At 45.6% G+C, this 13,986-nt stretch overlaps 1 protein-coding gene across 2 annotated transcripts in view; it reads right to left on the reverse strand.

Moving 5' to 3' along the window:
- The window catches only part of CTDSPL2 (CTD small phosphatase like 2), a 30,053-nt gene extending 16,527 nt beyond the window's left edge, over window positions 1-13,526 (reverse strand). The window contains exons 1-6 of one of the 2 annotated variants that reach the window (XM_003209603.4): window positions 13,375-13,526; window positions 10,770-10,940; window positions 6,132-6,340; window positions 2,696-2,834; window positions 684-833; window positions 17-232 (exon numbers count right to left, since the gene is read on the reverse strand). In XM_003209603.4, the coding sequence (XP_003209651.1) occupies window positions 17-232; window positions 684-833; window positions 2,696-2,834; window positions 6,132-6,323 (697 nt within the window). In that variant the 5' untranslated portion in view covers window positions 6,324-6,340; window positions 10,770-10,940; window positions 13,375-13,526. The remainder of the gene's footprint in view (window positions 1-16; window positions 233-683; window positions 834-2,695; window positions 2,835-6,131; window positions 6,341-10,769; window positions 10,941-13,374) is intronic. The other variant, XM_019619615.2, reaches the window with a different exon arrangement.
- Window positions 13,527-13,986: the final 460 nt, after the last annotated feature.

Raw genomic sequence — 13,986 nt, forward strand, 5'->3', positions numbered from 1 at the left:
AGCACACATTTCTTACCTGTAAGTGGTGGCAGGTCACGATCATTTGTTTCTTCTACTTCTTCTAAACCATTGTTGACAGTAGATCTGACCTGCACTGCCTGGCTAGTGTAAGCTGCTCCATTGGTTGACGTTGCAGTACTTGTAGTAATCTCATCTACCTGCTCCATATCAAGCTGTTTGACTATTTCTTCAGCCTCAACAGCTTGTCCTGGAGAATCCGATCCTGATGTTCCTGAATTGAGATTACAGCAGACACACAGTCATTACACCTTTACACAGAGGGACCTAACAGAATACTGATCAGCATCACGAAACACCAAAAAATGCTTCAGAATAACTGAAGATAGCTTTATCTGATTCACTTTACAAAAATAAGAACCAAAAGAACCATGACAAATGCCTGTGTCAGACAAGGAACTTCAGAGCAGTGCTTTATTTTACTTTTCCAATAAAAAGCACGCTGCTAAGTACTTAGATAAGAAACATTCTAATGAATATAAGCTTATTCTTTCTTTTATCAATAATAACCCCTCAAAGAATTGGGAAGGAGGTCTTCTCCAAAAGTAGTAACTTTTGGTTTGCAAATTGGAATGAAAAGCAACATGTTCATATTAAAAACAAAACAAAACAAAAAAAAACATTATTCTTAGCTTTAAGACCACAGGCTTTCAAACACTGCTTACCATTTTTATTTGCTGGTGAAAAAAAATTGAAGACGGGAGAAAAGATGGTTCCCAGTAACGTGGTTCGCGGGGGGCTGCCAGTGGCAGGATTATCTTCCAATTTCCCATTCTGCTTTACATGTTGGTTTGTCATTTCGTAACTTCCAGCTTCTGCAAAACAGAAGTTATGCAGTGTGGCAGCACGCTTCTCTTTCACAGTTACAGCCTCTCTTATATTAGAAGCTATTATTGCTACAGGAAAATATTCATGCTCTCCTTGGTCGGCAAAAAAACAAAGGTTAGCAATTCAGTATCAACACAGGAATCACCTGATCTTCACACTTCAAAGAAGGGAGCAGTAATTTTTCATAAGAATTATGTTATGGATGAACAACTAATAGAAGCTTTAACCCTGTCATGTGCTTGATGGTGGCAGTTTTTAAAATGCTGCACACCCATCGCAGCAAACACACAAATACAATTATAAAGTAAAATAATTCTTAGCTGTTATCAGAGACGACAAAGACAACAGAATGAAATAAATCTTCCTGTTCCAACAACGTAGCACATAACAAGTAAGGTTTTCTATAAACGTGCACATGAAGTACACCCTACAACTAAGAACTGCAGTCTCGTGGGTGAGATCCAAGACATCATTCTGAGCCCAAAACAAGACAAGTTATTTACTTTGCAGTAACAAGTCTTTGAGATGTCTGTCCATATGGACATAAGCAAATGCATTTCGTGCACATAAGCTGAGAACTCAGCTGAGCCTGATGGAGCTGCACAAGTACTTCACACTTCTTGTCGTTTTTACATAAAATGTAGGGTGTGTGAGCTGCATCTCAGTGCTTCTCTGCTACTGAATATCTGTAGCAACAACTTTGTGTGGTTACAACAGTAACCTGTGCTCGGCGCACTCCCTGTGCACACCTCATCCTATGGCATTCAAGTAAGCAGCTCCTCTTTCACCTTCAAGCAGACTGCGTGCATCACACTGCGAGCGAGTGCATAGCCGTTAGTTCTCAGACAAAGTTAATTAGCAACATAAATACTCCCAAAATCACGTTACAGATATCTGACAAATAACCAAGCAGGTCATTCTCTCACCCTGTAGCCCTCCCACCACTGAAGTCACTCCTTTGGAGCTACTGATTTTAAAAACCTTGTTGGAATATGAATCTTGGCAGTCGCCAGACAATGGATTCCAAAGTTACTGGAACACTGACAGGCAGCACAAACACATGAAGACTTGTTTCCTTAGGAAAAGAAGCCTAAAAAATGTGGGACTTTTTTTAAAGTTCAGATCTGGAACCACAGCTGACACTTTAATTTTCCTTGAATATTTTATCTAACACAAGTATCTCAGCTTGTCATTAAAAGAGGTACTAAAAAGACAATTTCCACAATGAGGTGATCAAACACTGGCACAGGGGACTCTCCACCCTTTGATATATCTGGGACTTGACAGGACCAGGCTCTGAGGAACCCACAGGAACTTCGCTCAGGGCTCTCCCCAAGTTGGATGGCCTTGCTGGGGGAGAAGCAGGAGGCCTGGTGCTGACAGCCTTCAGAGGTCCCGGCCCACCTGCATTTTGATATGGTTCTACAACAGAAGCCTGTCTACATGTCTGACAAGAGCTTTCCATCTCTAAGGAATCCTAGTTACTATGGAAAAGGTGCTGAGTTGGGAAATACTTCACAGTTGTGAGAAAATGGAAGAAGAGCTAAGTAAAATAATTATTAATGGCTCTTCTTTTCGAAAAAACCAAGAGTTCCAATCAGCTGATTATTACCATACACTGGCATAGTTCTTACAAAGATTGTATTACTTATCAGATACATCCATTTTAACTTGCACAGTCATAGAAATCTTATTTTGCTACCCTAAGTTCAGCCTTGCTATTGCTGCGGTCAATCACAAAGCACTTTGTAACCTTTAGCAGTGAAGGAGTGTCCTGTATCAGCTACCAGCTGGAAGCTCCCCAGTCACCACCCACACGTACCAGCGCACCGTTAGCGTATTTACAAACCTCCATTCACTTGACCTTTCCGTCTGACTCGAGAGATCTGTTTGTTAGGCTTTTCTCCTGTTTGAGGTGTGGATGTGATCAAGTTGTTATCTATATCCCGTTCAATTCTACTTCTTTTTGCAGGATTTTCTCTTTCTTCCTTAAAACAGAAAAGGGGAAAATAAACATACTGAGCAGTGCCTCTTTTCTCCGCTGACCATGACAGAACAGTGGCTGTTAGGGACGCTTCCACCAGAGACACACTGGTTGTCCTGCGTGTGCATCTGACCAGCTGGAACTTCAAACTCATTTAAACTGACACAGTTCTAGGTCAACAGCAAAGTATTGGGAGAGAAAATTGTACAACAGAAATTCCAAGAACAGCAACTGCCTTTAAATACTATTTTAATGGATAGCAAATTTATAATTATTTCAGTGCTGTGGAGTTAGAGAAGCGTAGAAATAGGACAATAAAATGGTAAAAAAATGGATTTCTCTAGCAGTTCAAATGTAAAGGAAGTGAACTGCCCAATAACATCCAGCATAGAACTTCCCATCGTGCCACTATATAAAGTGGTTTGCAAAACTGCACACAAGGACATACGTGGCCAGTACTGAATTCGTGTCGTGGCACATGGCAGAACACAGCTGGTACAACCATGACAGGAAGGGATATGACCAACCCTTCTTTACCTTTAAGTAAACTACTGTTCTCCCCTGTGACACGCAGGTGGTACAGAATGAACCATTCTTGCATGTTTTCTGTGCGCTGCTGTGTATGTAGGCACAGCTAGTTAAGACAGGTCTCTTCCCCTTGTTCCCCCAACTGCACCTCAGTACAGCAGCAATCCAAAATCTAAAGCATGACCATACAGACTACTTTGAAAGGTAAGTGTGAGGCAAGGCAAAATAAATGCAATTAAACACAAAGATAAATAACAAGGCCATTGAGCATATAAAAGTGAATTAAAATGTCAATTTCAGAATTACAGAATTACCTTTCTCAGAGCAGCAGTTTCACATAGTTCAAAAGAAAAGAGAAAAGCAGTTTGATTGCTCCAAAAAAGAAAAACTGTAAAGTTTTTCTGTAAAGCCCAGGCTAAGAGCGCAGCACCCAAAAGAAATTCTGGCAGACATGGAAGCACACAGACCCCTGTAGGGGAAGACAACGTGTGTGAACACCTCTAATCCCACAAGCTCCCACTGGCAATACCTTCATGACCAAACACCTTGGTGACAATAGTCTGATTACTACCACGTACAATTAATAATATCACATATACCATAAATTCATATAACGAGAGAAAATAGACAGCTCACTGAATAGATAAAAGAGCAGCAAAGCATCTCATCTTCTTGGTCATTTGTACAAATTCAACAGGGGAGAAAAAAAGGGAAAAATGAATTAAGCTCTAAAAGCAATCCTCTGCCCTTCACACAGCGCCTGGCAGAAGGTAGTGCCCCAGTGCAGGGAAAAGGCACAGGGCTGTGCCAGGGGGGCAGAGGGAAAAAACCACAAGAAACAAGCCCTGAAGCACTAATAAGCACTGATGTAATATGAGCATCAATCAGCAGACGAGGAGAGCCTGACACTATCACAAACAACACTGTCAGAGTTCAAGTGGTCTGTTGCTAGAATTTAAAGATGAAATTACACACGAGGTTGTAATTCTACTTGGTTCCTACAGTGAAAGTTTTACTGCACAGATACATAGTTAGATCTACCTATTACGTGTATGAATTTCATGACCTGTTCAATATAGCCCATTATTACTGGGAGCTGTGCCATAGCAACGTGGCAGTGTCACACCACCATGAACCACCCGTTCACTTCTGCTACGTTTTCAGGAAGTTTGTATGTATGAACGAAAGGCCTAAACAGGGCCAGAAAGTCCTGACAGCACACACAGCCAGGATCATTGATGACAGTGCTACAATTCCCCAAGTCAAACAAGTGTGGTGTAATGGCAAATTCCACAATACTTCAGGCTCTAAAACTTCAACATCTTAACAGTGTTTGCTGTACCCATGCACTTACTGGTCTTTCTGGTGCCTCAGATTTGTCGTGTTATGAATAAACACTACTTGATATTCCACAACTGCTCTTGTCTTCCTCAGGGGCTGTGATTTGGACCCCAGCAGACACCCAGCAGCCACAGGGCAGCCTCTCATTTCTCCAGTGGAACGGCATTACTGTTCTTTCAGTTTTGTTTGGTGGAGGGATGCTCCCAGTAAGCCACCTTTACCACTTCAGATAAACGAGTCACAGCTACCAGCAAAATCATCGAGATACACGAGCTCTCAAGACGTGGCCATAAATCCATATCATCTCTGCAGAGATTGAGATTTTAACATACACATAAACGACCTGCTATGCAAGTTGCACACATGCACTATCTCAGGAGTCATAATGTTTCCATGGCAGCCAGAAGACTACTTTGTTAAGTCATTAGCGCTTTGGAAGATAGCCCGGCAGTATCAATATCGTGCCGTGCTAATGCCACTGGAGCCACTCCAAGTCCTGCTACAGACACAGGAGAGGACGTGAAAGGGAACAGAAGAAAACGTGGACATTTTATTTGTTGAAAAAGCTGTCAACAAAAGAATGAAATGTGATTCAAAGGTATGGGAGAGAGAAGTCAGCAATTTAAAGAGACAAAGAAAACAAGAGATTTCATCTTAAAATTCCTACGTAGAATGTTTTGCTTATGTTTCAGCTTTTTGTTGCAATGGCTTTGCAGCCAAAACGCTGTACAGCCGTGCTCTGTGGATGCTAAATGTCAAATGGATTCGTTAGCCTGGTTTAATGACAAGTGAAACGTCAATGGCTTCAATCAGTTACTTTTTACTGAAGTGTTTTGGTCAGTGCCTCAATGTCCCCATGATAAGTAATTAAGACTTTAAAGATTCAATTTCACAACATTTCTGGCAATTTAAGAATATATAGTTATGTTAATTAAAATGATTTCAGCTTCACCTTGGTACAAAGTTATCCTTTCAACACTTGGTTCAAAAAACAGATCCTGAATTTGAATCCTTTTTGTTTTTCTAGACCATACAGTTTATGACACCATGTCTGATGTTTTACGACATTTGGTGTTTTCGGTTTGTTTTTGTTTCTTCAATTTACAGCTACATAATGTCAGTAGCGGATTGCTGGGACTGACCGGAGCCTTTTTTGGCTGGCCTCTCCTTACAGGATAAAGCAGTTATTAAAGCAATTGCAAGGTTACGTTCAGCCTATCAAAGTACTGCAGACTGCTCCCTCACCAATTCCTTCAACACGTTTGAACACGTGAAGACTGGCAAGCACAGGTTTCTGTCTGGACCAGGACAGGTGAGATTAAGTGGTTTAGCCCTGCCTTTACCTTTCCAATTACGTATTTTTATTTATTCCGAACAGAAACATTCCTAGAAACAATTAACGAACAAAGGAAGAAACCCACTGACACCGTACCTTGGGCGTGCTGCCTTTAATAAACTTTTTGATTGAAGACAGGAGGCCCGTCTCATTCTTCTGCGGCTTCCCCCCGCCGACAGGCAGGCTCTCCTCCACCTCCGAGTGTTTCCTCTTGGCCCTCTGAGCGCGCTGCGCGTGGATTGCATTGGATTGCTGAGAAGCCTTCCGCGTTCTCAGCCTCATTTTCATGAGTACCACATGTAAAGCTGCAAAAGGAAAAGCAAGTGCACTTAGTCATTGAGGAAACGTGTTAGGCTTCAGCTCCAAGCTGAAGAAGCGATGTGAGGTTGCGATGCGCCGGGCTTTTACCCCCATACATACACAGCCTCATTTAAATGAAAGAGGAGCTATTTAAGCTGGAGCACAACGCTGGCAGAAGAACAAATATAATCTGGCCGCAAACACATCTAACCATCAGATCAGTGAGGGTTCTGCATAACCCTTCAGTCCGAGCAGCGGGAACAAAAAATGCTGGGCTTAAGACGGAGAGGATTTTATGGTGCCTGCTGTTCCAGCTTCCAACAACCAGACACAAGGAGCTGGGCAGTGCTTTCCAGCCCCACATCCCTCATAATGCATCATTTCAAGTCTCCGCATTACATTTGAGATGAAACATAAATCTAAATTCACGCCAAGAGTTCACAGAAGGACTCGTAAGTGAGACTATGCACGAAGCATGGGTGAGAACACAGCAGTTGGACAAAGGAACCCGAGATCGACCCTCAATACAGCTGCACTTGGGAACGAGATTAAACCACAGGAAGACGCATGCAAAGGCACAATTCATTAGAGCAGAGCAATAGGCCATTTCAGAAAGCATGTCACATCTATCTCCAGCCTTCAGTCGGATGGCTGCTATAGTTAAACCTGCGCACAAATGTAAGGCCTTTCTGGGCTGCACTTAGGGCTGCTCCAGCTGGCTGCAGCTCCTGCTCGGGATGACCTGAATGGGACTCGTGTGCTTACGATTATTCCCAGGCTGGACCGGAAGCAGAGAAAAGGAGCAGCAAGAAATCCTCCTGAGTTGTATTGCACTGAAACCCAACTGAGCTGCAACGTGCCGAAACACCACCAAGAGTAACGTCCAAGCTGAAGTCACAATACAGCTATTTCCTTTTCTGCAAGAAATGCATTTTCTCATCACAACAGGAGTTAGAAGCTACCTTTGTTAGCATGTCCCTTGTTGCTGAATGGATAAATAGTCAATAATTCTAAGATATGACTGATGTAGCAACTACTGGCCTCTTGTTTAGTTACAGGCAGTGGTGGGATGGGCACGGCTCAGCCAGCAGCAGCGACGCAGCTGCTCACGGCCAGCCTGAACAGCGCAGCCATCGGGGATGGTTTGCGGGCAGCTACATCTCAGACTCAAATGAAAGCTGCTCCAGCTAACGAGGAACACCACAGCTGATGACAAGTTTCTGAGAAAGCAGGAGCAGTGCTGCAGGGACACGGCCAGGAGTTCGACGCTTCGGTTACACGTGACGTTTGTGCTGACTGCCGACAAGCGCGGCACTCGGTCCTTCGTACATACATGGCCAGCTTTCCATCAGCACAGAACACAACAGCAGTGACAGCAGGGACGAAGGCAGGGCAGCAAAATGACTGCTGTGCCAGAGGTGGCCTGATATTCCAGGAGTGAGGGGAGAAAACACAAACCGCAGTCTAAATGTGTGAGAACTGGCTACTTGTAATCCTAAGCCCTCTAGTCACAGAGCCATTACAACTCACAGCCCACATGAACATACTTCCAGTACTGATATCTGCAACAGAATTTGCATTTGGTTTAAAAGATTCAACTGCATGCAGAAAAATGAAAACCATTCACAAGGATTTAAATCCAGCTTTCTGCTCCTCCTCCTTACGACGGGGGAAAAAAGTTAACAACAGCATTCTTATGCAAAAAAAGTAAAATAAATGTGTTATCCAAACTTGGATCTCGATTTTGCTTCCTTACAAGTTGCTGCCAGATGTTTTTTGTGTCTAATTTCTGCTGGGAAGAACCCACAACAACAGACATATGGTCCTATTGCATTTCTGCACCAACCAGGAGGATCTCATTACAAAACCGAAGAAACTACCTAACATCAATGGATGGAATGTGCAAGGAAACCTTGAAAAACAAAATACATTTTTACTTTGGAAACATTCAGAAGAGCATTATTTTCTAGCACATTCTCACGGAGTGAGCAGCATGAGTTAACCAAATCATTAACCAAAAAATTCCCACATACAGTTAAAAGTTCTCAGCATTCATGTATTTGGAAGAAGTACCGACTGGGTCCTAGCAGGAATTACAGTCTGAGACAGAAAATGCCCATTAAACTTTTAAACCAAGGAGTCTAAATATATCAACGTTCAAACTAAACAGTTAGCAATGTGCTGGAACGAAGTTAGAGAAAAACAACACTGCTTTGCCATGTTCAAAACATTCTTACAATCTCCCAGGAGCTCCAGCCCTTCCACGCTTTGAAAAGAGAAGTTCATTTGCTTCCATATCGGCCTCTTCAGGAATTCTTTTAATTTTCTGTTCTGCTTGCTGAAAGCACCCTCTCATTTGGTAAGTTGTATCGGCACCTCTTCCATCTGTACTGCAGGGATGCCACCAGGGCTGCAGCACAGACAAGTGAGCAGACCAACACTTCCACCAGCCGGGCTGTGAGTGCCCTCACACACACCAGAGGGCCTGGCTCCTTCCCACCGCGCCGGCCGGCCCTGCACACCACTCACCCACCGCCTGCCTGCCTCCAGCCCAAGCATGGCTGCAACACGGCTGCAGGGAACGCGCCAGGCTGACCTGCTTGCTCTGGACCCGCTCGCTGTGCCAGGAGCTGCGCTACAGCCAAAGCCAGGACAACTCCGAAGCTCACTGTTCGCAGGACGCTGCTTACCAGCTCCAAGTAATTCCCGTCCATTTCCTCTCCAGCAGATTCTCTTTCAAGATCCTTCCAGCAGCTCAAAATTCCCACCGCGTAACAGCGCGACTGCTTCACATCGACTTCTGATACTGAAGTATTACCCTAACATCACGAGCCTGAAGCCAAGCAAACGTGTGAACAGCAGATATACAGAACACTGAATGACTCGAGCTGTTTTCTGCATCACCCGTGGGCTCACTGCCCATAAACCGTGCTGCCATCCCACACACAGGCATGGGGCACCTATGGGATGGAAATCCCTGCGAGTGACTTAGATCTCTGAGAGCCCATCTCCAAACATTCTTCAGTTCACAATGACTTATTTTCCCACCACATCTGGTACTACAGTTTTAACTATTTTTCCAAAAAATACTGAAAGAAAATCAGGTACAGCACAGCACACGTAATTACAGGGTTTAAGGTTTCTGATGCAGGAGAAGGTTTGAGATGGTGAACGAACAATAGCGATCAACAGTAGGAAGATAAAACTGACAAGAACATCCAAAATCACAGCGTTCAGTGACTCCTGCATTACTGCAGCGCTCGGCAGTAACACCGAGTGCCACCACTGCAAACAACGGGTTCCAGCTGCGAGCGCAGGAAGAGCTCTGCAGGAGCCTTCAGGCCGCAGCCAGGTGAGCGCTGGGAGCACAGCACACAGGCACAGCTCTGCTCTGCTCTGCTCTGCCTGCAACTCCTCAGCCCAGCAGCCGTGCAGGCAGCACCGTCGTGCCCCAGGAGGTGACCACGCACTGCTGGACCCGGGGCTGTGCTGCACAAGGAGAGAGGAACTCCCTCCAGCGTTTTGTAGTGACTTCTGCTGCTACGGATTACATCTGCCTCCCACTGTGGGTGCAGCATAGAGCAATGGAGTACTTTTTCATATGCCCAAGCACAGCTGGATTCCAAGTGGCAAAAGGCAGCCAACGAGCTGCTCTCCTCTCTGAGAGTCTGTGCCTGTACAAGGATTTCTGCCATCCAGGAGATGATGACCATTAAGTATGACGAATTCATCCTGCAACACAAACCACGCTGAAGAGCATGGAATACATTTGATTGCAACAACCACGATATTCTTCCCACACCACTTGCACAATGTCACTTGGAACGTTCTTATGCAAAGGCAAGAAGGCAGCACAACTGCTTTACTCCTCAGATTTTAAGCAGGAATGCCAACTCATGCAGCTTGTGTTGCAGGTACAGACACGGGATCGGAGCACACAAAGCTGAGCTGTTATCAAACATAACAGCTTTCTGTCACCGGGTTTGGAGTGGGGAAATAAAGTGAAGCCTCGGAGCCACCAGTTCAAGTGATCTAGAGCTCTGCTGAGAAATCACAGCTCTTTCATCCAAATATTCCCAGACACCCAGGCTGGACCACAGCAGACAGGTCCACAGAAAGAGGAACTGAGAAGAACGTTGACTCCTTTTAAACAAATAATACCAGTTGTATTTCATGAGCACATTTCACTACTGCGAAGTGGCCCAGATTTCAAGTAGGAAGGAACATCTCTGCAAGGAGACACTTTCACTGAGGGGGCTGAAGACCATCCACATAGCACTAGGGATGCTCTCAAGGAATGTTTGACCTCACGGCAGTGCACACAGAAGCCTGAGTCACCATGGGAAACCCAGGGGAAGTGAAATCACATCAGCCTGCGCCTGGTGAGGAGGGAGAACTACGGAACAAATAAGGTGAGCACGGTGGCAGCCCTACCTGCAGGCACAGCGCAGCCGAGGAAATCACTCACAGACGGAGCCTCTCATGCAGATCGGCCCCACAGCACCTCAAGAACTTCAAGGAAAAGCTTTTTGTTGGCTCAAAGGTGTTGAGATGTCTCCCTCTCAAAGAGCCTCGGCCCTTCTTTAAGCAGTTTGTTCTCCAGCCCTGGAAAATTACAGTAATTTCATCTTATTTCAGTTGATGCACTTCATATTTGGCAACATAATATATTGCTTGTCACCCTTCTCGGATTTCCCAGAGTGTTTTTCCACAACCACCTATGTGAGAGACAGCCATCAACTGGGAAGTCAAGGGTCAGGAAGACTGAAGTAGTGCCCCCGTAGTGCAAGGAAGAGCAAAATATGAAGACAGTAGTCTATGAAAGCAGCAAAACACACCAAACGTACCCACGTGCTGCTGTGTGGTTACAAATCTGGAGAAACCAGAGAAAACACAAGTTCCATCAAGACACTAGTTAGCCATTACAATTAGTACAGGCACAACACAAGTGCACGTGTAGAGAAAGGCAGCAGCAGATACAGCTGCTTCAAACCAGCCTTAAATCACCCAAGAAAGGTGGTGGTCACAATCTGGTAAACGAAGAAGGAATCACATACCCCTGTCTGAGGATCAGGGCTCACGAACTCTCCAAAGGAGAGAACCTCCGTGCTGAGATGCTTCCCTTGCAGCAGCCAGCCCTCACACGAGCTAAGGGAGGAGTGGAGCTGGCTCCATCCCTTCTGGTGACAGAGGTGAATTGCTTCCGCCTGTCCTCCCAGGGCTGCTGTGCCCTTCACCAGGCGCTCCGTCACTGCTTCAGGCCACGACCGAACCGTTCCCATGCACACCCTAACAGCCCTCATGTCCGGGAAGCACCTTTTCTTCTCCTCCGCCTCCTTCAGGTCACCAAAGTACATCACTCTGAAGGCCACGCTGGAGGCTCCCGGGCTTCCATCCCCTCCTTTAACCGCAGTCCCTCCACGTATCAGCCTGGGGCTCACTCGTGTGGCCCTGCTCTCCTGAAGCCAAAGTGTCTCCCTCAGAAAAATCACTGTTCTCATCAAGATTTTGCCAAACGAGGATGAAGAAGGCTTTTTATAATTGGCCCTAAGAGAAAATAATTTTTCTGTTACCGTATTTTTCTGCTCTCACAATCCTATTTCTAGGCAGCGTTGTTTTGCCACTGCTGTGCTAGCAAGGCTTTGTTTTGATTACACCGCATGCATTTGGAACTGCAAGTTTATTCCCTCCTGGCCAAGATATTTTTCTCTTTGTGACTGCGGGAACACACTTGTCATTAATTCAGCCTTTTCAGCTCAGGTCAGACTCCAACCAACAAAGAGAAACGGAGAGCCGAGTTAATTGTAGAACAGCTAATCTCAGAACGCAGCCCAAATCTGCGGCAGCAGAAAGATATTATTTACAGTCTCCGATGCTGCCAAGACAAGAATTTTACATTAGTCATCCCTGCATATCGTGGAGCTCACCAATAGCTGAGATGTTTTGAAATCAAAGTTTGCAGCACTCGAGCTCGAAGCAGCAGCGACAAATCGCGGCAGAAGCGGCGCTGCTCCGAGGGGCTCCTGCCGCAGCAGCTGCCGGGGACACGCAGCGCTGCACGGACATTTAATCCACGCTGCCAGGCACACAGGAGCCTATTTTTGGAAGGCATCTCCCTCTTGTTGCACGCCTGCTACCAACAGGTCGGCCAACACTTCCTGAGCAGCGCAGCCAGGATGTTGTTAGAAATTCTGAGCGCCACACAAATCTTCAGCAGCTCCTGGCACTGCCTCTGTCAGATCACACATGCACACACATAAATACACGCACGCACACGCATGCACATACACATACACACACACACACATGCACACGAGCTTACTTGAAGCGAGTGTCTGACACCATGACAACAAACTACATTTTTTCTTTCACTACAAGATTTTTCCTTTTTTCTTCTGGGTGACAAACACAAGGAAACACCACTGGCTGCGCAGTGGAAAGGTGCGAGTGCTTTTAAACAATATTCCAATTATGCAAAGTATAACAACTACAACTTAGCACAGCAGCACAAGTTCTGTAAGCCAAACCGACCCTCAAACACGCTATAATGTTCACACTCTTCTCTGGTTCTACCCTGCGTCTCATTCGTTGTTTCCCAACCTGATTACCTCCAGTTTGGTCCAACATCTCTGGCACTTCAAGCCGTGTGAGACACGAGGAAGCAGTATCTTTATAGCTGTAGAGCAGCAGATACCGCAGGTCCTGCGAACAAGCAGGGGATTGCTCCTGTTAGAGCAGATCCCATTTGTCTATTCCCTTCCTTTGGAAAGTTGGTGTTTGTAAAGAAGGCAGCAGCTACAAAACTACTGTTATTACTGCGTGCAGCACAGGCTTACATGTTGAAGAATACACACACAAAACACAAAACCAGCCAACATTTCAGTATGCCTGGCAACCTGGGAGACTTTCTGAGTCAGAGAAAAGGGAAGTGTGCATCTTTCTCACAGGGCGCAGGTCCATAGGCAACACCAGCAAAGTGGAGTGGAGCAGACAGCAGAAGTTCGTTCAGCTCCACACTTATCCCATAAATCTGACTTACATGTTTTAAAATAGAGAAATCTGCAAGGAAGAGGAGTGCTGACATCAGTCCCGAGCTTCAACAGTTGTTGGACCTTTCTCAATCATTCTGCAGCACTGGGAGCAAGCGCAGCCCCTCCAAAAGGAGCACAGATTAGGAAATGGCCATGCTGTTGTGAAGCACCACAAGTCTTTCTGGCAGGGGTTAATTTATTACATTATGATGCAGTTACATGACATCATAATTTGGGAGAACACTTCTGACGCTAAGGAGACCTACCTTAAATATCAAATTTAACATCAGTTACCTCGTGCCTTCTCTATTTATGACACAGCCCACACCACTCCTCACCTGGAGAAACAACTCAGCGAAACCTCCAAGGGACACTCCTCATCTTTACAACCGCTTTACTGGAGACAAAAGGATCACTTTCTCATTTCCACGCCTCCTTCCTCCCCACCCCTTCCAGCCCGGGAGACACTCCTGCACCGTGCACTGTGACCAGAGGTGGGCTGAGGAATCGGGGCAGCTGTATCTCACGATCCCCCAGCAGCACAGAGCTGCCAGGCGCCGTTCCCCTCCGGCTGCCCATCCGCTCCCCTGGGCTGTGCTGCTGGCCGCCCTTTGGCGTGT

The sequence above is a fragment of the Meleagris gallopavo genome, chromosome 12, assembly GCF_000146605.3.
Source record: "Meleagris gallopavo isolate NT-WF06-2002-E0010 breed Aviagen turkey brand Nicholas breeding stock chromosome 12, Turkey_5.1, whole genome shotgun sequence".
In the NCBI taxonomy this organism is placed as follows: Eukaryota; Metazoa; Chordata; class Aves; order Galliformes; family Phasianidae; genus Meleagris; species Meleagris gallopavo.